This window comes from Candoia aspera, chromosome 13, assembly GCF_035149785.1.
Source record: "Candoia aspera isolate rCanAsp1 chromosome 13, rCanAsp1.hap2, whole genome shotgun sequence".
In the NCBI taxonomy this organism is placed as follows: Eukaryota; Metazoa; Chordata; class Lepidosauria; order Squamata; family Boidae; genus Candoia; species Candoia aspera.
The window spans coordinates 11,072,720-11,098,384 of record NC_086165.1 but is presented as its reverse complement, the minus strand read 5'-3'; the positions used below and the strand labels follow the sequence as shown (position 1 = coordinate 11,098,384).

The following is a 25,665-nucleotide window of genomic DNA, read 5'->3' as shown; positions in this document are numbered from 1 at the left end:
TACTTGAGTAGAGTCAGTCATTGGTGTTGTTGAAAGTAACACTATGGTGTTAAACAAGGTACTGTTTTAGTCTCAAGTGCATTACTCTTGAATGCTTCATCCAGTACAATAGCAGCAAATTGTGATGCTTCAAAGATCAGTATCTTACTGTACATTTTGGAAGAGGTAAACATGTTTCTCTCCCATCAAACATGTTTAGTTTGATCCTCAGTTAGTGTTAGCAGGAAACCCCTATTTATTTGAGTTCAGCTTCAAATTCCTCTATAGCAGTGCTGCTTTGCTTGAGCAAGAAGTTGGATTATTGAGCCCTAAACGAAAAGGTGGAAAACAGATCAGAAATGGCATGAGAAAGAGTAGGATTTTAAAGTATCTCTTGTACCATAGGAAGGAAGACAGACTTATCATAGCAACTAACCTCATAACTTCTAAAACAGGTTCCCATGGAGAAGCTGGAGAACACATAATTTTTCTTATCCCCAGTCATTTTTCACAAAGCTAGTTCACAACGAAAAACTCAAGTACCAAAGTTTAGCTCTGTACATGATGGATGTTATGAAGCTAGCAGCCAAAGAATGTTATATCTTGTAAGATGCAAAGGAAACATATTTCTCACAAGAGTGTTTTATTATATCTGGTCAGTGAGGAGTTAAGCGTTTGAGGGCGATGTTGACTTAATACAGGAATATTGAGGAAGCAATCATTCTTCTCTAGGCAAAATATAGTGCGCAGTAACTATTAGCTTTTCACAGTTAAATTAAATGCAACAGTAGTAGCTCAATGATGACTGATATTACTCACAGTAGCTGAGGGATTGTACCCACAAATAAAATTCATCACTAGATGAAGAGCGTCTTATTGCTATAATGGGAGTAATAGCTTCACTTTTAGGAAAAGCCTCAGCGAGATTTTCAAGGCACAAAAGCACAGGATTGGGCTGCTGATTTTCTTTGCTTTTAACCAAAAGAAAGGACTTAATAATTTATATACAAATTGTACGGATACAAAATAAATATATATTTCTTAAAAGATGAGTACAAAAGAGTCAGTAAGTTGGTCAAAAGAAGCAGAGGCTTTCATAGAATGCCACACAAATGAGAACACCACTCTGGGCAAAGACACCATTTCAGTCGCATCAGCAGCATGAAAAGGACACGGCACATTCACTGTGGCAAGGGGACAATGACTTCAACGTAGGTGATGGGGAAGAAGCCCGATTCACCTTTCAACATGCCTTCATACCAGTTCTCGTCAATCTGATTCGTCAATGTGATGATATCTCCTTCCTTAAAGCCAAGCTCCCCTTCATTTTCAGGCTCAAAGTCATACATGGCTTGGCAGCAAGGTTGGTCCATGTGCGATGAAGAACCTGGTCAGAATGAGTGGTTAGATGTTCAGTTGCTTCCCCACAAATTTCGTCCCAATTAATTTGCAATACAGTCCCTCATGGGCTATGCAAAATTAATAGTTGAACCCTCCCAGGAGCACTAGCTGTATCTCTGAATGATTTGCTGTTCTGGATTTCTTTCTAACCAATCCATCTCTTGTAGGAACTTACAGTTCTCCACATCTTGGCACTGGCGTGATCATTCCATCACTCCAAAGAATGGAATGGGATTCCTGTGAAGATAACTGCCTGCTGAATCTATGCCTGAAGGATGCATGCTCAGACCATTAATGGGGAGGGGGGGCACCCCTTTGAATTTAAACAATTATTATACCTACTAAAGATAAACCAGTTGTGATATAAAAGAAAAATGATGTCTCCAGGTTTAATCTGCTATCAGATCTTTATAGGATTAGGTACTTGCCTTCAAAGGGATCAGTCCCATTCTGAGGCAGAATGAGCTCATCAGTGAGTTAAAATATACTTTTTAAAGCAGCCAGCAATAAAAGTTGTGCGCTGTGCTTAAATAAGCCCAGCTCAGACCACTCATCAGCTAAAATATTTTTAATTAAAAACAAAAAGCTAAAGGGCCACCCAGTTGCAGCAGCAGCATGAGTCACATTTCTTTGAGCAGAGAAAGAGAGGTAGTGACTCCCCAAATTATTAATTGCTAAAAATGACTTTGGCCAGGATTACTACATCACCTAAGAGAAATAAGCTCAACCTTCTATTATCTAGCTCCTTTGCCCTTTCCCTTTGTTTACATCAGTGTTTCTCAACCTCAACTCCCATGTTGGCTGGGGAATTCTGGGGATTGAAGCCCACACATCTTAAAGTTGCCAAGGTTGAGAAACACTGGTTTACACTGTTCTTGGAGTGATCTCTAATATTAAACATTTTTAAGAGGAATGGAGACTATTTAATACAGAATGCAGCAAAAGGAAATATCTCCCAAGGACTTGGGTATGTCTCTTCATAGTATTTCAAAATCGTATCCCCGCAGTGAGCATTGAGAGAGCATGATCCCATGATTATGTACCTGATGATTTAATTGATGGACTGAAGGAAATTCCATTGTGTTGTTGACCATTGCTTATTTCCAGATGTGTCTGCGTGATTGGTTTTGGCTGAAATTCACGTTTAGGGAGACTTGAAGCTACGTTTATCCTGAAACCAGGAGGGAGATGAAAGGTCAAGCCTTCCAAACAGTCAGAATTTCTGCTCTAAGTGTTTTAAAATCACCCTGTTGGGGAATCCTGGTTCCCAGCCCAAAAGTCCTTGTAAACCCATTATATATATATATAGCCTTGATTCATGGTTTGTTTAAACAGTTCATGGAATAAACAATAATTGGCTTAACTACACAGTAAGCTTCGACTGACTCCCTCATGTTTTGGTTTAGCAGGAAGTGCCAACCTACCCACTGACAGTAATTTTGAACTTCACAGCTCATTGCTGATGTGACTGGGTCCATTGAGAATGAAGAGGAGAAATCATCTACCTTCTGAGATCCATATACAAATACAAAACCTCCTCCCCGCATCCCCTCGCAATCCTTCAAGAAACTAGTCCAAGAATCATGAACGTGAGTGTAAGGCCGCTCAGTGAGGTCTAAAAGCCACAAAGGCTAAATTCACACATGGGATGAAGCCGCAATATGATTTGTTTAGTTCTCACTTAATATATTTTCCCAAGCAAGCCACTATGGTCTGTAAATAATGTTTTAGAGCTTAGTGTATTGGGCAAACCCAGCCAACTGTTGCTTATTCAGCCAAGGAAGGGTTAGCATAATATGGGAATCTTGTCATAACGTTGAACTGAAGAACAGCGGGATGAAGGGATGAGTTGGCCAACTTGAGACCCTCAAAATTATTGGAAGATTTGGACTGCTAGCTGATTGCAGCTGATCCAAGCTGACATCACAAAAATATGCAGGAGCCAGGTTGGGTTAACCTGCAAAGGCAAATGAGCACATGGGCATCTGCAGGGGGGCAATAATGACATATGTGCCATGATATCATCAGACAAATGACAGTTTACATATTTGGCATCAGATGACATGATGTCATTACATAACTGTGTTACTTACATTATGACTTGATACACGTTTTGATGTGGTGTCATGGCCTATTAGATACCACTAAATGAGTATGGCCAAACAGTGCCCTAAAACACAGATGAGCAATATCTTAAAGATTAAGAGAGGCACAAGCCTTCCTAACTTCTGAGGGCCAGAAGAGGCCATGTAGTGATACTGTGGAATCACTTAATATGTTGGGTGAACCTAGTCAACTGTGGAATATCAACCAGTCATGATTAACAAAACTGGTTTAGCATCCTGGGTGACCAGGCCTATGATAGCACTTCTTAAAACACCTTAAGAGCTTTCTCAGTTTGAAATGTAACCAATCCATGATTATGCTTACCGATTTTGTAGCTTGCTCTGCAGATCCTCCAAAATTTCTGTAGACTGTTTATGGTAATCCAGTGCTGCTTCTATTAAGACTAACAGCTGGCTCACTTGCTCTATCTATAAAAAGGGAATCCAAAAAGAATGTTGGTGACTTGTGCACGATGTTCCCAGTAACCTAGAGCAAACATGGATGCAAAAGGGGCAGATAGATTCTCATTCACTGGGGTTTATTAGTGCAGAGATGACTAAAGAAGGGGAGGCAAAGAACAAGGACAGTTTGGAAGAGCATCAGTGAGAAAAGAATTAGACAAAGTGGCTCTCAAGGAGTTCCACCTTAACACTTTTTCTTGGGATACAATTTTTCATCATTGCTTCTTTTCTGCCAACCACAGACATAATGCCATTCTTAGCGCATTGTTTTCCACAGCTTTCTTACTATTCCTGCATAGAACTCCCAAGTTCAAACCGGGGAATGCTAAATAAGGTTGGGAAAGAATGTGAAGACGTGCTGTGAGACGCAGAAAATATACAGCTACTGTAGGTGGGTAACTAAAATAGCACAGCTTTTTATCTTATCAGGAAAAGATCTGAAACTCCTATCTAGCTTCAAATTTCTTAAGTCAGTATTATCACTAGATGGCAGCACTTCATAAAGCAATATTTAAAAAGTAATGGGCACAATCTGACCTTTTAAAATGCTCTAGTGTGCAAAGTAAGTGGGTAGATGATTGTCCAAGGGAAAGAGAAATTCCCCAACAATTTCTCAAGAGCAGGATGACTTCTCAATGGTAACACTGGCACTACTATTGAAACAGTTCGGTACAAAACATTCCATCATGATTTTCAATAGCAATTGATGAAAGGGGGAGGGGGGAAGCCAAGGAGAAGGCTGAGTGTTGGGGAAGAGATTGTATTCTGCTAAGCAGGACGGTCACGTATACCCCCTGGTTGCCTTGCAATTAAATCAGTGCAAGGACATCATTCGTGAGAATGAAACTGATATTTAATTCTCTGAAAGGGTATCTAAAGCAAACAGTCTTTCATTAAACTGAGCAAGGATGGGGGAAAGATGGAGGGGAATCTCCTGTGGTGAGTTTTCTTTCACTGGAGGTCTTGAAACAACAGGGCCTGGGTGGTTGTCTGTCATAGATGCTCTACTGGAGCGTGCACTGGGCAAGGGTTTGGACTAAATCTCTAAGGGATCTTCAAGATCCTTTCCCACTCTGTGGTTCTATGCAGAGTCCTCTACAGTTAGCTAGCTGCAGTAGAGTGGTGAATCGTGCTCTGCCTGGGTGAAATTTGACACATACTCAAAAAAGGATTCCATTAGATCAGGGATGGACAATGTTTGGCTGGAGGAAGGACAGCAGTCAGTAGACCAATGATACAGAATGTGCATGTGGAAAAGCTACTGTTCTTAGCATTGAACCAACAAATTCTGTCTTTCCTCTGGACTATGTCAGACTGGCTGTTCTGGAGCTGATGAGGCATATTCCAAGAAGTTAACTTAGGTGTGTGCAAAATCTATCATTCCAGGAAAGATACACTTTGCACACAGCTAATGCAAAAGAGGTGATAGAGTGGTCAGGTTAGGAATTTCTTGGGCTTTGGAGAGAGGGGTAGCTTAAAATTATTTTAGAGATAATACTAGATTTCCCCCCCCATTTCCTACATTTTAAAATAGCAAGAAAATGCATCACCAAACTACAGGGCACACAGATAACAGGTTTGAGAGTGGTAGATTGCCTTAAATCTACACTTCGCCACTTAAGAACCCCTTCTCAACAGCTTCCAAGAAGAGCAACCCAAATTTCAGGAACAGTGAATTAAGAAGGCCCACAGACATTCATAGATTTTATCCTCTTGTTTGTTTGGAAAAGAGTAGGCAGTGCTTAAATAACTGGCAACCTGTTCATCTTCACAATTACCAGTTACACCACATCACATGTGCAACAAACGCCAACGTAGATATGTCTCGCACTGTCAAAGGCCTCAAGCAGCATGGAGAGGAGCTCACATCATTTTCTAAAAAGTTGAACATGCTCCGTTCTGCCAACTCTTTGGACTCTTCAAACTTCTCAACAGCTTGCTTCACTTCTTCATCTGGAATCTTCCCTAGACGCTTCTTTTTGTAATCATAATCTAGACGCCGGCCTTCTAATTTTTTCAGATGGTGCTATTTACAAAAAGGGAAAGAAGAGAACCAAATAGTTAGAGCAAACAAGAAGGCCTCATGAACAGGGGCAGAAGTGTCTCTTAGCCACGTGGAATGGCTAAAAAAATAATTAAGTAACAGCATCTGTGAACAGTTGCTCTGCAATAAATTTTTACATGCTGGATACTTTGTTCAATAAAAAAATCTTCAGCCCATCTAAATCAGAAGCAATACTTTGCCAAAATCTGGTTTGTTTTTGTATTTTGGCTCTCATTAAATTTCTAGCAGGTTCTTTCTTGACTGTAGAGTGCCCATTAATATTCAGGACTCCACTAAACCATTGGGTGTGCTTACACAACATGCTTACCCATGTTTAACTGAATCATGGTTTACTGGTGTAGGCTTTCACAGCCGGTATCTGTTGGGTTTCAATGTTTAGTGATAGTGGTCTAGACAACAGATCTCCTGACATTTCTTCAGCAACTGTGGCCGGCATCTTCAGAGGCAAGGTGGTCTGCCCAACACTGCCCATGGAATCATAGAATCATGGGGTTGGAAGGGACCTTGGAGTTCTTCTAGTCCAACCCCCTGCCCAAGGCAGGAATCCTCATACCATGGTTTAATTCATCTCATTTTCTGGGTTCACACAACACACCAGGCAAAAACAGGCAGAGCAAATGCTTCTGATGTAAGGCAAAAACAAATCACATTTTTTGCAAAGGATTTGAGGAAGGTTAGAAACCTCCAGTGGCTAAATTCTCCTTAAGCATCAAGGAAGGAAGATGCTCCAACTGCTCCAGGGAAACAGGCTCCATGTAACCACTGGAATAAGTTGAATGGGGGTGGAAAGTTTGTGATTCAGTGCTTTGCTGGGACCTCGGCCATCCTCTTGGCGCAGCCATGTTAAGCCTAAGAAATATCATTTGTTTCAGCATTGCACAGTACATGAGCATGGCAGTTGTGCTTTGTTAACCTAGGCTTAAGATATTGTGCAAACCCAGTCAACAGGCATTATGAAGTGAAAAAGAGTGCCTGAGAGAAATAGAGAGATTTGAGAAACACTATTATTTTTCCAAGGGCACACTTCACATCCCCAGGCAAATATTCAAGCCAGAGGTGAACTCACTCCAATCTCTTTTAAATCCTTTTCCTGTAGTAGCTGTAGAGGGTCAATAAAATTCTGCTTGATGGTGATATCTAGAGAGTCTTTCACTTCAGCCATCTGCTTCATACTTTCCCCCACATCGATCAGCGCAGCACCTTGTAAAGAAGAAACGACACTTGTGTAACACATCACTTTTTAAAAAAAAATCCAGCAGCTTCCAAACTGAAATTTAAAAGGCTTTATTCTCAGAAATGTGGAAAGCTGCTATCCTCCTTATTTTCCAGAGCATTTCTCCAGCCACATGCTCTAGCAGAGGCAATTCCTAACTAAGAAGTACAGCCTGCTGCAGAGAGAACCAAGCTTTAGCATTCTTAAGCAGAGCCCTCCACAATTTGGCACTCTTGTAGGTATGTGGGATTACAGCACCCATAACCCCCAGTCAGTGCACATTAGCAGTTTGTCTCTGCTAATTGCGAACTACAGACCTGCAATGTCTAAAGCACAAAAGCTGAAAGGCTGTGCAATAATTGCAAATAAATATTTCTTTAAAATAGCGCCAACTGATCTTCCTTTAAAGCAACTCAACCAGACCAGCTTCCATCTTTAGTCCCCACCAGCATTTATTCCTGCATTGTAAGGAGCATAGTTCCCAACTACTGCTACAATACCTTCATACAGTGGAGGAAATCGGCCCAAAGCATTTTAAGGTACCTGTCAGACAAAACAGGCAGGACCATTTTAATCAGGCTGGTATATCTTTCGTATCTGGAAACCAACAAATTGGATCTATTCTGTTTCCAATTCCCCCCTCACTCTAGAAAATCTCCAGTAAAATAAAAAAGAGGGGGGGGTTGCTTTACTTTCTTTCAGAAACAGGATTATTGGTGCCGTGTGAAAATGTATTATGAGCCACATTTCGACTAAACCACAGGAACCCTGTGAGCATCTCTCCAGAATAACTGTTGAAGGGGCAACCCCCACCCCCACACAGCTGCTACCACAAGCTGTCTCACCTTAGAATTCAGCAGCAGTCTAGATTCTGAAGCAGGACACCTTTCAAGCTGCCCCTTGGTTCAGGTATGTCCACATTTGAAACCAGATCTACTAAACTCCTGCTCATCAGCCATTCACAGAAGAATCAACCTGTTTATTTCTTCTGGCTTTGTTTTGCTCCAACCAGTCTAGCCTAGGGACATAATGTTTTCACCTGCATCTCAGGTAATACACCTGAGCATCATTTACTTGAAAATGGTACATCCATTTTAGGGACCAGCATGCAAAGACAGAGGCCATATTTTGTCACATTCATGCCTCTACACCCTTGCATCTTGTCTCTCTGTAATGTCCTCTGATCAGGCACAGACCCACCCTTTCCTTAAAAATCCAGACTGATTAAGTGCGGCTTGCATAAACTACATGAACAACATTGCATGGCTGCAGAAGCTCACCAAAGGTGGAATCTTCTCCGAGTTCTCTCCCATATCGGAGCATACATTCCCCAAGCAATCCTTCTGTCTGTGGATAGCCTGTGGCCTTCACTTGCCCTCGGATCTTGGATACAGTGTTCAACATTCCCAGCTTAGCTCTGTAGGCTTTAACAGAGAAAGATTAATATTGAAAAGCTTAAAAGATACCCTGGGATTTCTTTATGTCTGGAGAACATTTCTGCTGATTGACTTCATCTTTCCAGACCCGGAATGTTTTTCTACCTTGCAGTAACCACAGAGCAGGTTGTCATTAACAGATCTGATGGCTTGGTTCACGGAGATGCTCAGCAATCTGAAACATCTGGTAGTCACTGAAATTTTCTTGTTCTTACCTGGGTTAGGCTGGAGATATTCTGTAGCTTTGGACAAAAGTTCCGCCACTGCCTTGCTAGTGACATCAATTTTCTGCAAGAAGAAGATGAAATGTCTTTTGTAGGGGTGTGCAAAACATTTTCGATGTGAGCCATTTCTTACTCAACACCTCCAATTTTGATTCCCCAAATTTGAAATGGGCAGTTTCAATCATTTTGGAAGTGTTTCGAGTTTGAGACATTCTAAGGTTGTTGAAACCAGCTCTACTGGACGTGGGTTAGGGTGCTGGATTCAAAATAATTCAATTTTGAAACACCACTAATCTTTAACAATATATGACTGGGACTGTTTCTTTCATGTGCTGCACACAAACCTGTGCCAACCTGATGTCCCCTAGACACTTTGGAGTGTGACTCCCATCTTTCCTAATTATGGCCTATTTTAGCTAGGGCAGATGGATATTGTAGTTCAAGAAATATCTGGAACTAATCCAACTGGGGGAACCTGACCTTGCCAGGTCTCATGGCCAGATGACCCCAGTGTCACTCTGTCCAACTAAATAATTGAGTTAGAGTAGAGTCTCAAATCAGTAGGACAACATGGACTCATCTGAACACCTCAGCCAGGTTAAAAGTAAGCAGGAAGGGAGCCAAATGTACCTTTCAAGGAAAAAAACTCTAGTTAGGAAAAATAGTAAGGATGCTATGCTGTAGGAACAGAAGTCCCAATGGCTTGACTATTGTTTTAGATGATGATGTCATGAGTACTGATGGTGAGCAGGAGGGGGCCACTATCCAGAGGCAAAAACACATGCGTAGTTTAGAGACTTTGAGCTGTCATTCAAAGAGACACAGAACAGACCCGCCTTGACTTTTGGGGGTTTATCTGTCTGGGTTTTCCCACGCTTCTTCAGTTTGGTAGGATTTTCTGTCTACTATAGCAATAATAAAGCACTAGAGATTTCTTCCTTGTCTCGGCGTGGTTCTTGCTTAGTCAGGACAGATCAGTACTGACTTCTTTATAACTGCATGCCCCACTAAGTAGAGAACACTGAGCCTCACAGAGGTAACACATTTCTCTTGAAAACATCTTGAGGAGGCCATACGTTCTCCCAAGGCCTCCTCCCTAACCACTTCTCTCCTGGTCCTAACCCCTAAGAAATACTGTCTAATGGGCTATGGTTTCACCCACTCCTGTCCTGTAGCCCTAGCATGCTTGCCTGGGGCCAGTTCATCCCTTGAGCCAAAACAGGGTCCCTACGTTGTCTTCCCCCATAAATTGGAAATGTTCCATGATGGATTTATTGTGTGCATGTGTGTATATGTACCTGTGTGTGAGTGAGCAAAGGATGTCCATGAGGGGAAAGGATGAAAAGGGCTCAAGTTATAATTCAAAATAAATACTTTGCAATTACTGGCCCGCATCACAGACTTGCCTTACCTTCTCCATCTCTTGAAAGTCTTCATCAAGTTTTGTCCCTTCTGCCCCACTGATCTTCTCACTGAAAAGCTGCAAGAGGAAAAGAATAATAATAAACAATAGATTGGGTACAGCACCAAACCAAAGGACACGTCATCACAGAAAAACGGATGAAGCACATACACCCAATGCCAAGGGAAATCAAGAACCTTCTTTAGAACCTGGAAACCATATACTAAGCACATGTTTCATTACAGCAAATGGAAAGCTGGTTGTAAAGAGAGATCCTTGCCCATCCCCAAGGCAGAGAGGAAGACTGGCCATTGGCTTGCAGGCAACAGCATCTTTGTTGTTGCCTCTCTGCCATAAACTAACCCTAAGTAGGGTATGTGTGTGTCTCTGCTCAATAGTCAGTGAAAATGTGTTTGGCTACTGCATGGTTCAGTGTATCATGTGTGCACACCCTTCGTATCACAAAGGCTGCTTCTCAGTAGAGAATTCCCATTTCAGATGCTGCCAGCACAGAGAGACTTATCTCCTCTCCCCAGCCTGTCTTCTTGGCCTCCCCACTCCTCTTTATCACGTCTGCACCTCTATTTTACCAGCTCCACCTCCAAACCACACCAGATCCTAGCAGATGTTCCCTCTGAGCCATAGATTTTTGGATCTCTGTGAGCAACAAGAGTTTCTGGGAGATGTTCTCAGCAAGCTCCCTTGTCCCACCCATAGCACATCCCCCTCACTTAAAACGTCTTCTACCCACAACTCAGCTGGCACACCAGTAACTATGGACAGTCACAACGAATGCACAAGAGCTTCCGCCTTACGTCAGAGAGACTGCATTTGTGCAAAGCAGACAAAAGAAAAGCACTCCATTTCCTTGTTCTTCTTAAGACCATCATGATCAGAAGAGACATATACTCCTGGTTTGAACGCTATGCTAAACCGTGATTTGTTTTAACCAGATTTAATAAACCAGAACTGGTTGGGATTACACCACAAGCTAAACCATAAATGAGGAGGGCTAACCCCAGGCAGCCTCCCAGCTTCACAAGGTGGCAGTGCCAAAATTCAGCACTAAACTGATTCTCCTGTTAATTCAAACTTACAAGACTTCCTGTTCCCATTCCTTTCCTTAAGTTCCTCAGACCCTAAAAGCTGTCTTTTATTTTTTTACTTGATTATGGCCTTGTCTTTGTGTGTTCACAAAAGTAAAAAGGAGGAGGAAAAAATTCAACCCCATCTTTTCCAATGATGTCAGAGAGAGAGATACAGACAGACAGCTCCAGTGATATCAACTGAAGCTCTTTGGAGGGCTGGAAGACTAAATTACAGCCCCTGAAAGTTCGTAATGTCTACCACTGCCATAAACTGAGCCAACCACATTATGGTTTGGCCCAGTGTTAGAGCATAACTGAAGGAAAAACAGTTGCATTTTACTAAGCTGAAAGCTGCTGAAATCTATTCCAATAATGGACAGACTACCCTGGGGCATCATCTGAGCAGGAATTAGAAACAGAACAACAAACTCCACAGCAGGAGGGTCCACACATTATGCAAACAGTTATCAATATCCCTTTTAGAAGGAAGAGAAATCCAATGAATAAAATGTCCTTTAACCATGTCCATGTGGAAGAAAAATTAAGCGTATGTGTATCTCTCTCTCTATCTTCTAGGCTGCCTTCTACAATCTGGGCTTTACCCACTCCTTCCCCAGAGTGTGCCTGCTTGTGGATTGATACGATATGAGTGTTGATATGGTTATGTTGATTAACCCAAATGCAGCAGGAAGAATTCACTACTTTGCATACCCCCCTTCCTTGTGAGGCCAAAAAGAATCTGGGGATATCCTACTGCCCATACTAAGATGGCTATTTGGCCCCGCAGAGCGTGTATTGCAGCAGCGACAGCACAAAGGGCCAGCTCCACTTATACAGAAACATTCATAATAGCTTTCTGCAGTTCATATGCTCCTAGATTTGGCAAAGAGAACCCTCAGAACTATGGATCTCCAACGTTGTCTCTCAAGCAGGGGTTTTCTATATACCATGGGAACCAAAAGTGATGGGGACCTTTAATCTCATTCTGTTAAGTCAAATCAACAACCACAGGCCCCAGGGAGGAGCTTACTTCAAAGTTACCAGGTAAGGTCTTGTAAGCACATTCTCACAGTTCCAATAACAGCTTGGTTTTAAAGTGGCATAGTATTTCAGTGATAACCAGGAAGCCAACCTGGAGCTTTCAGCTTCTGGAGGCAGTCACTGATACACCATTTGTCCAAATTAATGTCCATACCAATCATATTTTCACCTTTGCTGGCTGAGTTCAATTCATCGTTTATTCCACTGTGTTTTCTCTTTTATCTAATTATGTCTATGTAATATGGTATGTAATCTCTGGAAACAGTCAGTTTGGTGTAAGTGGTTCAGGCTAGAAACGAGAGACCATGAGTTCTAGGCCCGCCTTAGGTATGAAGCCAACTGAGTGACCTTGGGCCAGCTAGTCTCTCTCAGCCCTGGAAAGAAAGAAATGGCAAACCACTTACAAAATCTTGCCAAGAAAACTGCAGGGACTAGTTTAGGCAGTCACCAAGAGTCAACACTGCCTTGAAGGCGTGCGCGCGCACACACACACACACACACAAATCTCTGGAAAAGGCTCTAATGCTGGGAAAGGTAGAAGGAAAGAGAAGAAGAGGACAACCAAAAGCAAGGTGGATGGACTCAGTTACAGTGGCGATGAGTGCACAGTTGGAAGAACTGAAAGACCAGGATAGGGATAGATTGCCAAAGAGAAATCTATCAATGTGGTCGCTAGGAGTTGAAAATGACTTATGGCCCATAATCAACCAATCAATCAATCAATCAATCAGTCGTTATGTAAGGCTGGTCAATGACCAAAGTCAAGTACTTGGATATAAGCCAATGGAACAATGACTGTATTGAGCCCAAATGTTATTGGCAACTAGGTCTGGTAAATTTGGTCTTGCCAATTTATGAACATCTGCTCTGAAATAAGTCCCACTGAGCTCCTGCAACATGCAGCCAAGCTCCATGTTTTTAAAAGAGCTTTTGTTGTGCTTAGAATTCTGGGAGTTGAAGTCCACACATCTTAAAGTTGCCAAGGTTGAGAAACACTGGCTTAGGCAAATATATGTGAAGTGAAAGGTCCCCTGTGCAAGCACCGAGTCATGTCTGACCCTTTGGGGGGACGCTGCTTTCGCGACGTTTTCCTGGCAGACTATAGAGCAGGGTGATTTGCCATTGCCTTCCCCAGCCATCACCTTCCCCAGCAAGCTGGTACTCATTTTACCGACCTCGGAAGGGTGGAAGGCTGAGTCGACCTGAGCTGGCTACCCGAGAATTCAGCTTCCGCTGGGATCAAACCCGGGTCATGGGGAGAGTTTTGGTTGCTATACTGCCGCCTACCACTCTGCGCCACGCGAGGCTCATAGGCAAATATATACCTCTCTACTAAAAGAAAGGAAAAGAGCATTCAAGCGCCAATGTAAGGAGACGTGGGAGAAAACTCTGTCGTAATCTTGAAGCTCATAGCAACTCTACCCACACAATAACACGGCCTGTCCCTCTGGCTACCTGATCCAGTATGTTAGTCCTTCCATGTTTGGCTGGCGGTCCCTTTGGAAAAAAAAGAAATCTTGTCCTTGCAACCTTGCAAAATTAATTTTAAAGCAAGAAGCCAAAAGCAGGGTCAGTCTGTGCAACACTCCAGCCCATGTATCAATGCCACTGTGGGAAAGTATTTAAACAAAAGGGCAGCAAGGTTGCGGCCACATGGAGCGTGTTCTTGGCTACGAGAGGGAAGCAGCCCTCCCCGGACACAATGTAAGATTCATGGCAAGCTTCTGTGGTGGAAACACGAGAGCGACAATGTAGCCTTTCAAAGGCTTTCTTTTCCCTTTTATTTCCCTACTTCCCAAATTAAGAGCTGATCGTTTTTTATGCCTCTGTTTGGGCCCAGGTACTGACCTCCCCACTTTCCTTTTTCTGTTCTTGAGATGGAAAAAAAGGCTAGACAAATATAAAACCCAGATTCCTAGTCTGGCCAAATCCCACCACGTCGCATAGATAAATGCCTGCTACAAGTAGCTTCTAATAAGAGCGAGTTGATGTTTTACTCTGCTTTCACAGCTTGGCAAGTAAGAAAAGGAAGTTTGCACCAAAGAGACGTCAAATAAAACGTATTTTCGAAACAAAAGCAGATTTGAGAAGACGGGTTGCGATCTGCAGATTTTACTCACGCTTGTAAATGTCCAGATGGCAGGCTACTTGTAAGTGAGCACAAGGGGCTGATAGCAAGTTTTAGGTGCAACCGGGCTCCAAAGAAAGCATGTTTGGATTAACATTTGCATGCTGCAGTGGGAACATGCATGGAAAAGCAATTTATATGATTGCAATACTGGAGAGAAAAGCAGATGCAAAGGCTGGGAAGTTTCTTCACCGAACAGAAGCACCGGTCTAGACCAGCGTTTGTCAACCTTGGCAACTTTAAGATGTGTGGACTTCAACTCCCAGAATTCCCCAGCTGGTCTAGACAACCAGATTTAGACAACCAGGGTCTGAACGCAAGATCCCAGCTGGGCATTTTTCTAGAATCAGCACCTACAGAAGATGCTCAAGGCCATAAGGATGTGTGTTCTGCCACCTCACTGCTCATCATCTAAACCAGTCCTCTAGAGTCAGACAACAAAAGTTTTAAGCCAGTAAATGTAGTTTACATGTCAAGAGGGTGTTGTGGGCACCCTCACAAAATGGCATCCCTAATTCACAAAAAAAATTTCCATCAGGAATTCTGCTGCAGCCCTAGGCCCTCAGCTGGGTTCCTCCCATCTGGCCCACCCTACAGAAGCTGCGATCAGCCTGAACTTGATTGCAGGTTATTATTTTTGTTTGCCTCAAAGTATATCTGAATGCAGCTTTGGCTCCTGGGTGGAGCAGAGTTGGCACCTCGAGCCGTTACCACAGCTGTGAGCTTTCTCTCCAACCGAAGCCTTTGGCTCGGTAATAATATTCTGTGCAGAGTTGCTTCCTATAATTTCTACACGGCATGCCCTGACACTTTTGTAAGCTGCTGAAGAATGACAGGCATGCTTGGAGAAATAAATAAAATAATGAAATGTTCTCGGGAGCCTAAAATATCCGGCTGCCACAAGGAAGGACTACCTGCGGTCACAAACTGTTCTTCTTTAGCTGTACTGTGTCTAGGCAGGGGCCTGGGGTCCCACCTCTGCTTTCCATGGTCCATAAGTAGGTGACTTGGGTGGTGATTTGGATGGCCTCAATGGTTGGCCCATTGTTTCTTTTTTGTTTTTTGTAGCAAAGCAGTGAATTTCACCGATTTAGTGCTACCTACAGAGTAACAGTCCTCGTGAGGAAGAGGGGGTTTCGACAGTTCTGGATCATTCCCAGTTAGATGTTACTAGACAATCCTGTGGCCCATTGGGTCATCCTTTGACAGAAAGGTTGTGTGGTCTGATGTGACCAGAATGAATATTAAATTTTAGGCTGACCATATTTTTTTTACCCCAATGTTGGACATTCCCAGGATCATCTAAGAAGAGGATATATCATAAATAGAAAAATAATTGTAGTAGCAAGTGAACTTCAATAATAAGTCAATATTTACTCACCTAAACAGATAACAGATTCTTGGGGGAGATGGGTGGTGGTAAAATTTGAAAAACAAACAAACAAACAAACAGAATGACCACAGGAGGGCAAAAAAGAAGTGGGAGCCGGAGTGACTTCCAACTTCCTGCCAGCTTCCCTGTTGACTTTGTTTGTGATCACGTGGCCACGGGGACGCTGCAACGGCCACAGCTTTGCAAATAAAACTGGTCTAAACATCATGGAAATTTCAATTCCACAGGAGTAATGGGTCCTGGATTTTTTATGCATTCTTTAAGTTAGCAGACTTTAGGTATCTTGATTCAAACACTGTTGCGGTATAATGCACCGTTTGGGCTAACTTGAGGGGACAAACAGACAAACACAATGAGAGTTTTAGTAGTGTGCAGATATTTTATTTATTTATTATTCACATTTCTGTCACCGCCCATCTCCCCCTAAAAGGTGGGTGTTATATTAGCCACTGACCAATAGGAGGCGCTACATAACCAATTTCATCCTTATTGGGCCTCTTCAGGGGTAGGGATCCTCCCTACTAGAAGGATCCCCAGAAGGACAAAACCTGTTGTTAGTGCATCCTACTGGTCAGTAGCTATTATAACACCCAAAGCTACGTTGGTATCCCCTTAAGGGGAGGAGGTCTTGCGGCCTCTAGCGTGAGGCCCACACTAACCAAAAATTTTAAAGCTTTCTAGCATGAGAACATGTAGGAAACAAGAAAATACAGAAAAAAAGGAAGGCATACTTGCAAAGCTTCATTGGTTCCCATTTAGGGAGGACAGATCTTGCCAGCTCCTTGTACCTCTTTTACATCTAGATTCGTTGAGAAGTACAGTGGAGTCAAGGGTGGGGGGGATGAAACTTCCCAACAATAGAAGAGTAGACAATACATCAATCCATCCAGGTAAAAAACAAGCAAGCAAGGATGTCTGCAGGGAAGGGGTCCAAAAAGTCAAGATGGCAGCCACAACATGCCCAGGAGCTTCAGTGGCATGGCTGTGGCTTCCATCTTCCCCTCTGCCACCCAAAGATACAGACCATGCAGTGGTCACCAGGACACAAAAGCATGGATAATCTCCAGATCTTTCAGCAGCACAGAAGCAAAAATACTGATGCTAACTTGAGCTTTATTGGGGGGAAGGATTCTATAAACAAGATACCAAGGATGTCTGAATGATCCGTTCTCAGGAATAGAGTTCCCAGTCACGGTATCAGTATTCCATGGGGTGGGATGGGGAGCGCTGATCCCATCATTCCCACTCATGTACCTGGAACATCTAGAAGCTCAGTCCCAGCAGCACATGTGCTATGTACAGAAAAGCTGTGTCAATGTGGGTAAACTCAAGGTTTAAAAAGGCTCTCCTATTACTTGCATTAATAATAGCTGATATGGCACTCAGGGCCTTGCTGAAGTGAGGACATTAAGAAGCAAAATTTAACTATTGGGACAATAGGAAGCAACATTTCTGATAAGATGGAGCAGACAGACAAAGGGCCCTTTTATCCAGAAGGGACTCAAGCATGATTCTCTGGCTGCAGAGATGATTTTCCACCAGGCAGTGCCATCGCACACCCGCTGCTGTGTGGATCTATCACAAACCTTGTCCACTGAAGCTGTTCCATGTCTATACACACACACACTACATCTTCAAGACAGCCAGTGTACCCCAAGATCCACTCTCCAGTTTGCCACTTGCTAATATGTGAAGCAATTTATTTTCAAAAGAGAGAATGTCTCACATTTCAAAGATTTTCTCTTCAGCAATTAAACAACCACAATACTGCTGCTGGAAAATAAAAAAACTAATACTGGACTGGAGCCATCCCTCACTTTTCTTATTTACTAAGCACGCCTACATGTTTTATTCTTCTTTTCTAAGCATGTACACAGTAACCACCACAAATTGCAATAATGGTAAAACAGCACATTCATACAACTCACCATGAAAAATCAAGTGAACCATGATAGCTTAATGTCTTGTGTCCACCAGGTCAAGATTTAGATTTTTGTTTTAAATTGTATGAATGGTTTGAGAAACTCCTGAATATTGCCAGGTGTGTGCAAGAAGGCCTTTTAAAAATATTTGGGGACTTGCCTCAGTGACTTTATAACTGTGCTACCTTACTCACTCCATGTTCTGCAAACAAAGAAACCATGTTCACTGGGGAACTCTGACAGTTCACTGGATTAAGAAGTTTAAAAGGAGCACCTGCAATTTGACAGATCCATAAATAAAATGGCATAAAATATTGTAGCTGACATCCATAAACACAGCCTGGAATTTTAAAAATGTAACATGCTTCCCAATCTAAAAATCTGGTTATACTTTAGCTGGAAAAAAGATCCTCACATGGAAAACAGAGGTTCAGTTTGCTAACAGTTCATTCAATATACATCAGTCCCTACAGTGCATACCAAATGTTGGATTAGGTTATGATTTATAGCCAGAACAAGTATCTTCTGATCATATTAAAGACATATTCTGCTGTAGCCATTCCAAAATTCAGTGTCTCCAGGTGCTGAACTTCAACTACCAAAATTCTGTGCTACTATCACCTTTGCTCAAAGGAGAATTCTAGGAGTTGAAGTCCAACATACTTGGAAAACATCAACTTGGAAGATTTCCACCATGAAGTATAGTCTGCTGTATGTAGTAAAGAAGGCCACTCAAGAGTAGCCTTCTTTACTACATACAGCAGACTACAGCAATATCTGGAGCTAGGTTCATACAGCATGTTACCCATTCATTAGACTAAGAGATTGTAAACATCATTTTGTGTGGTGGAAATACACAACACAGAGTACTATTTTGATTTGTCCTGGTACTCTTTACAAAAATAGCTCACAGCTAACCTCTGAGAAGGACTGACCCTCGTTTGTATTCAGATGGACGACCACCAGCCCACTGCTGTAGGCTGGACTGAAAAGCCAAAATAATATCTTAGAAGAATGCAAGGGCAAAGCATATCCATATTTTTGCCAAGAAAACTCATGGACTCAATCATCAGGAATTAAGCTTGACTCAACAGGGTCTTTACATTTTAACCCTAAGCCTCATACTGGGGAAATAACAGTTCAGCGTATTAAAAAGGTCAGTTGTTAACAACACAGTAGTTAATTTGATGAAGCTAGTTCATTATAACTTGCTAACAAATTTAACTAACTGAGCAATCCCTTGGAGATCCATATACAACCATCCCAAACAGCTGTTTCTCCAAAGCTCACAGATGGCAAATATTTATGCCACCAAGTCCTACACCAGCTTGTAAAGAGTGAGGATTAAAAGTTTTTATAACAGTTTCATCAGAATACTATTGTATGTGGGCTTTCCCAGTAGGGGGTTTAAAATATCACTACAGAGTATCCTTAATTCCAAGATATTATTGCCGTTAGGAAATGTCTAACTAGGAGCCACATTTCAAAAGACCAGACAGAGCCTTTAATTTTTTTATATCATCTTAAATCAAATTATGCTTCTCTGTAATATATAAATAAGGTTATCCACGTTTATTTTGATAGAAATTCCCAGAATGGATGTTTAATGGGCAAGCTTCAGAACTTATTAAATCTAACTAACTGAGTGCTTTCTTTCAACCATCTCACATTGATGGCAATGCTGTATGTTATTTTGCCTTGAGCAAGTAAGATGCTTTCAGCAGAGATTTTCCCTTATTGCTTTGGAACTGGGTGCAAACTGATTTGGGAGAGACGTAAAAGTCTTTTATTCTCCCATCTTTTCTTCTCTGGACTTCTCCCTTGAGCAATTTTTCTATGAGGCCAATACAATTACTATGGCTATTTTGATGTGCTCACAAGGATAGGAAACTCCTTCATGTGCCTCTTGACTACTGCAACATGTTTAACACATGTGTGCATGAAAATGTAGAACCTACTTCTTTGAAGTAAACATTGGAATGCAACTTGGTATCTTCTACCACCACCTGCTTTTTCAGGGATGGGAAAATGACCTTTAAAATCATCTCTCTTCCAGGCTGAAATCCCCATGGAAAGTGACTAGACAAGGGGGGAAAATGGGTTAAGCGGCCAAGAGCTTGCTGCATCCTTCGCCACTGAAAAGGGCTGTCCGAATAATCAACGGGCTCAGACTCTCTGCAGTGCTCAATTTGCCTTTAAACAAACTGGATTTACAAACCATGGTGAGCAAACCACAGTTTCTTGTTCACACGCCACACTAAATCATAGAGCACAGTTGAGAAACCTAAGGGCTGGACAACACACTAAGTCAAAGCAATTAAACACTGTTATTTGTATTGTTGCTTAGCACCTACCCAGAGGGAAACACTGCAATACTATCCGTGCTTGTCAGTAGATCATCTTCGGAGAATGCTCTCTAAGAATGAAAACCATAAGCAGAAGCTGAAAGCCATTTTTTGACCTTCACAAACAATAAAAAGGGCAATGTACGGAGGAAACACAGAACCCAAGGAAAACTTCAGATTGCTTTTTACGTGAAGATGGGGCCTATATTATTATTTACATGAAGATTCGGCTTGCGGGAAGAGTCTCTTTTCCCCTCAGGACACGGAATATATCTCAACTGACAAGGCTGCTTGGCTTCTGGATGCCCTGTCCAATACAACTGCGGTGGCACACAATTATGTTTCAATGTGTAGGCTCAATATGGAAAAGTACGAAGATATTTTCACCAGTGTCAACCAGCCGGGGGGGCACGGTGTTCCGTCTAAATTGTGTTTTGCTGCTTCCTAATTGAATTTCAAGATTTAAAGGGCTCCACATTGTCTTGCACAAAGCTCGAATAAAACAGGCAATATACTGCAAAGAGGCATGACACAATCAGTCCCGGAGAACCCAGCTCCCATCTTGTTGATTCCCACCTGCAAAGTGACCCCATTTCTACATCTCAATCAGGTCACAGTCACCTTGGTGTAGAGTAAGGAACGATGAGCCCAAAGGTAACTTCTGACTCCTCGACACACAAAGAGCCCAGAGAGAGATATAAATGACGTATGTTCCTCAGCTCCGCTGGACTAACTCCTTGTATGAGCCTTTGATCCCACCCTGGAAGACATATCACTTATACCTCCATTGCAGGCAGCCCCAAAATGGCTGTTTTGAAGTCCCCCTCTATGTTTACTTTGCAACCATTTTGGATCTGAGTACTCATTACATTACAGGCAGTCCTCATTTAACAACCATTCATTTAGTGACAGTTCTGACTTACAACCGTCAAAGTGTCACATGGTCAAATGATCTCCACCTTCAACCTTCCTGGCCAGCTTCTGGCAAGCAAAATCAATGGGGATCCACATGGTTTGCTTAATGATCACACGGTTCACTAAATGCCGGCAGTGATTCACTTAGTGACCACTGCAAAAAAAGGTCATAAAATCAGGTCAGATTCATTTAATGACCTCTTTGCTTAGAAACCGAAATTCCAGTCTCAATTATGGTAGTTAAGCAAGGACTACCTGTACCAAGGAATGCTTTTAGCCCATGCTGTTCTTCCTAGGCTTGACACTTTTGTTCCTTAATCACGCCTTCCCAAGTGAGCACCGTTGCCTTCAGCACTCTCTCATCCGAACGAGGGAACTTCTGCCATCTCAAACACACCTTTGATTTTTCTACCATGCAGATTCACAGACAAGTCTAGGTATCAGTTCTTCACAACAAACAGAAGTACGGCCCCTTTCATGACACAGACATCTTGGCCTGCTTTCCCCGCTGATCCCTTCCAGGTGGGCTTGCAGAATTTTCTACTTGCTCAGGAATGTGGAGAGTTGAAGTTGAACACATCTGGAAGGCAGTCTGCCTTAGGCTGGTTCCTCTGGATGTTTTTGTTCATTTTGTCACTATCAGAAAGGCTGTCAGTTTGAGCAACCAGAGGGGAAAGTAGTGGCTTTATGCATGCCTTATGGCTCTCAATACCAGGTTTGAACATCTGGCAAAGTGTATTGAACAGGCAATATGGCAGAGCAGAATGTACCACATCAGATGTAGGTGAGAGATACTGGACTACTTTGCAAGGTCCTCCCCCATATTAAAAAGATATCTTCCCTGCCTGTCAAAAATTAATCAGGACCTCAATGTTTAGCCTAATCTTGTCAGTTTCACTTGCATCCCATCTTTAGAAAGTTAGATATTTACTTCAGAAAAGAAATGTAACATCTAGTATCTCCATCTGCAACCTTCTATGGTACACTTGGTTCTACCTCGTTATTCTTCCACACAGAGACTGGCTTTGTACACAGCACTGAGCCACAGTTTGTTTACACGAATCAGTCAAAATAGGCCAGGGACACAGTAAGTCCAGGCTCAATGACAATCCACAATGGTTGAGTCCATACATGATAAGCCACACCTAAGCAAACTACTTTAAGGTTTAGCACAAGGCATGAGCCCAGCCGAAATGCGAGAACCAATTGGACATTTCCTTTTGGGCTGCACAATAAGTAAAAAGAGTTAGCGTTCAAAATTGTATATCATCCCTTGGAGCAAAACAACCAGGGTTTCAGAATGAAAGAAGAGGAGGAAGTTGAAAAGCGGTTGACATGTCCTTCCACATACTAGCACATTTCCATTCACCAAGTAACTCATTAGTCATTTTCTTGACATGACCAGTCCATAAACAAAACCCGGTCAGCATCAGTCGCTGTCTGGCCAGTAGCCGAATTGTGACTGCTTGCAACACTTCATTGTCCTCTAAAGTCTACAGCCCGTCCCAATCAACCAAATGCTCACCTTCTACCTTCTTGGTGTCCTCCTAGATTGCTGGCTTCCTTAACAAGAGAACCACTATATCTTCTTCCATCCATCATTTCAGACAAATTTCTCAGCCTCAATCTTACCCTTATCTACCTCTGGACTAAACTTCCCATCAAGTGAAGTAATCTCTGTTCAGGACCAATTCATATGCCATAAAAAGGATGTGTAAGCTTCGAAGTTGACAAGTCATCAGTCTGGATGTTCCAAAGAGCTGACTTTATATCAATATTGCGATGCCACTCACCCACTCTCCCTCCCCCTATAGCTGCTATGGTTTATCTTAGGGTTGTTGCATTTTTACTTACATTATAATAATAATTTCTAAATCAGCATCTCTACCTACCAATTAGCATGTATGTATTTTACACAAACCCATGCCTGTCTTGCAATGTGTCAGGGGCTACCCCATCTACATGCTCAGCTATCTATGATTCAGCAGTGTAACGAATCCAGTGCAACCCACAGAGAATATTTTATACTCTTGAGATGCAATGCAGAGTTATTGTATGCTCGTTGCTCGGCTATGCTTACGTTGCGGTTAGTCAAACTTTATGAAGAATGCCTCTTTTGTTCTTGACATCAGAAAAGAGGCACAACAGCTGCCTCATTCAGATGAGTAATTTACTGGTGGAATAAGCAGTATCTTTTTTTTTTAAACGGCGGCCCAGCAAGTTTAAACACCATACATCTAAACCTCTGGCGAGGAGGGACCCCAATCAGTCAAGAGAAAAAGGCAGCACTGATTTAATTTGGAAGGTTTAATAGGGCCAGTTTTCATCGCAGCTTCCAAGGTTGTTTATAAAATAAATTTGAAAAAAAATATATACAACTCTCAAAATCATGCCTGGGTTCACACATTTTACTAAGCCAGTGTTCCCCAACCTTGGCAACTTCCAGATGTGCAGACTTCAACTCCCAGAATTCTATGGCAATGCTGGCTGTGGAATTCTGGGAATTGAAGTCCACACATTTGGAAATTGCTGCTTTTGGGAAACAGTGTACTAAGCCATAATGGGTTCAGTCTTGGCTTCATCATGACTCGTAAACCATGGTTTAGGGCTTTGCATGACATGTACCTCCACCCACAGCAACCTAGACAAACAATGGTTAAAATGAACCATGAGTCTGCATGACACCCCTCCCTGGGGGTTGCGACCTTGAGGTGAAGGGAGGGCCCGCTACCATCAGTGACTCTACGAATGATGTTAGCAGAAGCAAGGGCTTCTGGTAGGGCCACTTTTGCAGGTAAGTCCAAAAGAGAAGGATGGAGTTCTACAACCATAAATTAACCCAAACTACTTAGAAGACATTCCAAAACTGAACCTGAAAGAAAGCAACAGAAAAAACCCTTCCCTGCTGTTGCCAAGAAAAAAGTATGAGCACAGCCATAACATTGAGATGAGTTTGGGTACCAGATGATGATATCTTCAGGTTGGAAGACACTCGTCTGATTGCTGGGTAAAAGGCAGAACTTTCATGAGCAGATCTGGAGGTGATGAGATAGCTCACTCAGAGCTGCAAGGAGGTACAGTCACTGACAGTACCTGCCAGGCTTCTCTTGGCTGGTGAGACAAAAACTTCAAGAACAAAGGACACAAAAGCTCCTATAAATAGGTCATTATAGAAAAGCTAATGAAGCCATTTTGAAAGAATTCCAATAAATTGTCCATCTGTTGGAGAACTGTTTTTATGTGATTAAAGCTGAGCCATCCTTTTGTTCTTCTGTGTCATATTTCTTGGTCCATTTTGGGTATGTGTTTGATTTCTTGGCCAAGATAGATGTAAGAATGCATTGTGCTGTATTGTTATGCTGCTTTTATTTTGTTTTTATTCCCTGTTAGCCGCCCAGAGTCGTAAGTTTGAGATGGGCAGTCAGTTTGGCCTAGTAGTTCAGGCTCTGTGCTAGAAACCAGGAGACTGTGAGTTCTAGTCCCGCCTTAGGCCTGAAAGCCGGCTGGGTGACCTTGGGCCAGTCCCTCCCTCTCAGCCCAACTCACCTCACAGGGTTGTTGTTGTGGGGAGAATAGGAGGAGGAAGGAGTGTTAGGTATGTTCGCCGCCTTGAGTTATTTATAAAAATAATAAAGGTGGGATAGAAAACAAATAAATATAAATTAAATATATAAACAAACAAACTTTAGTGTATCAGATGCAAACTTTATTGACAATGAAATCAAGGTTCAAATTCTTCCACCTCCTCCTCTTGCCTGAGCAATGCAATGGGCTAGACGCCTCTATCTCTCAAAGAGGAAATCCATTTCCATCTGTCTTCTGGTTTGGTAACAGACAGATCTGGTATCAGCCTGTCTACCTTTGACCATGGTAGAATTACTTTTCAGTGTCAATACTGAAGCAGGAGTTCCACATTTTATAAGAAGACACAGAACTGGAACATGGAATGTGAGAAGCATGAGCCAAAGAAAAGTAACTTTCTCAAGGCACAAATGAAATCTCCTGAATTGATATTATTCCTAAGTTATGTCACTGTACCCAGCAAAAATAGGACTGTAATAAGCCATTTATATCAGATGATTACATCCAATCAGTACATGACACCATACAAAGGAAAGAAGTGGCAATGATACTGAAAAAGAGCATCATTATATATGCATTTAGCTATAACCTATAAACACCAGGGTAATATTTATAGAATTAGCTAACAGTTGGTGAGTATCAAGATTTCAGATATGTATGTGCCTCCTACAATGGTGAAAGACAGTCAGGATTTCTATGGTGAATTATTAAGAGGTGCTAAATGCAACATCTAGAAAGGATGCAATATTACTAATGCAACTTTAGTATGGGTGACTGGAATGTAAAGTTGGAGAAATGGAGGAACCTGGAATTATAGAAATAAGATTGGGAAAATTCAATAATGCAAGAGACATATGAAAAGAGAATCCTTTGTTCACTGTCAACATCTGCCTCAAGTAACATAAACACAGATGCCACTCCTGGATATCATTGGATGGACAACTTCAGAATCACATTGAACTTG

General features: G+C 42.2%; 1 protein-coding gene across 1 annotated transcript in view; it reads right to left on the bottom strand.

Annotated features, from left to right (window-relative positions):
- Positions 1 to 605: 605 nt before the first annotated feature.
- The window catches only part of SH3GL3 (SH3 domain containing GRB2 like 3, endophilin A3), a 30,168-nt gene continuing 5,108 nt past the window's right edge, over positions 606 to 25,665 (bottom strand). Inside the window, exons 2-9 of the mRNA XM_063314176.1 lie at positions 10,297 to 10,365; positions 8,877 to 8,949; positions 8,506 to 8,649; positions 7,079 to 7,212; positions 5,815 to 5,973; positions 3,811 to 3,914; positions 2,424 to 2,551; positions 606 to 1,366 (exon numbers count right to left, since the gene is read on the bottom strand). Of these exons, the coding sequence (XP_063170246.1) occupies positions 1,161 to 1,366; positions 2,424 to 2,551; positions 3,811 to 3,914; positions 5,815 to 5,973; positions 7,079 to 7,212; positions 8,506 to 8,649; positions 8,877 to 8,949; positions 10,297 to 10,365 (1,017 nt within the window). The 3' untranslated portion in view covers positions 606 to 1,160. The remainder of the gene's footprint in view (positions 1,367 to 2,423; positions 2,552 to 3,810; positions 3,915 to 5,814; positions 5,974 to 7,078; positions 7,213 to 8,505; positions 8,650 to 8,876; positions 8,950 to 10,296; positions 10,366 to 25,665) is intronic.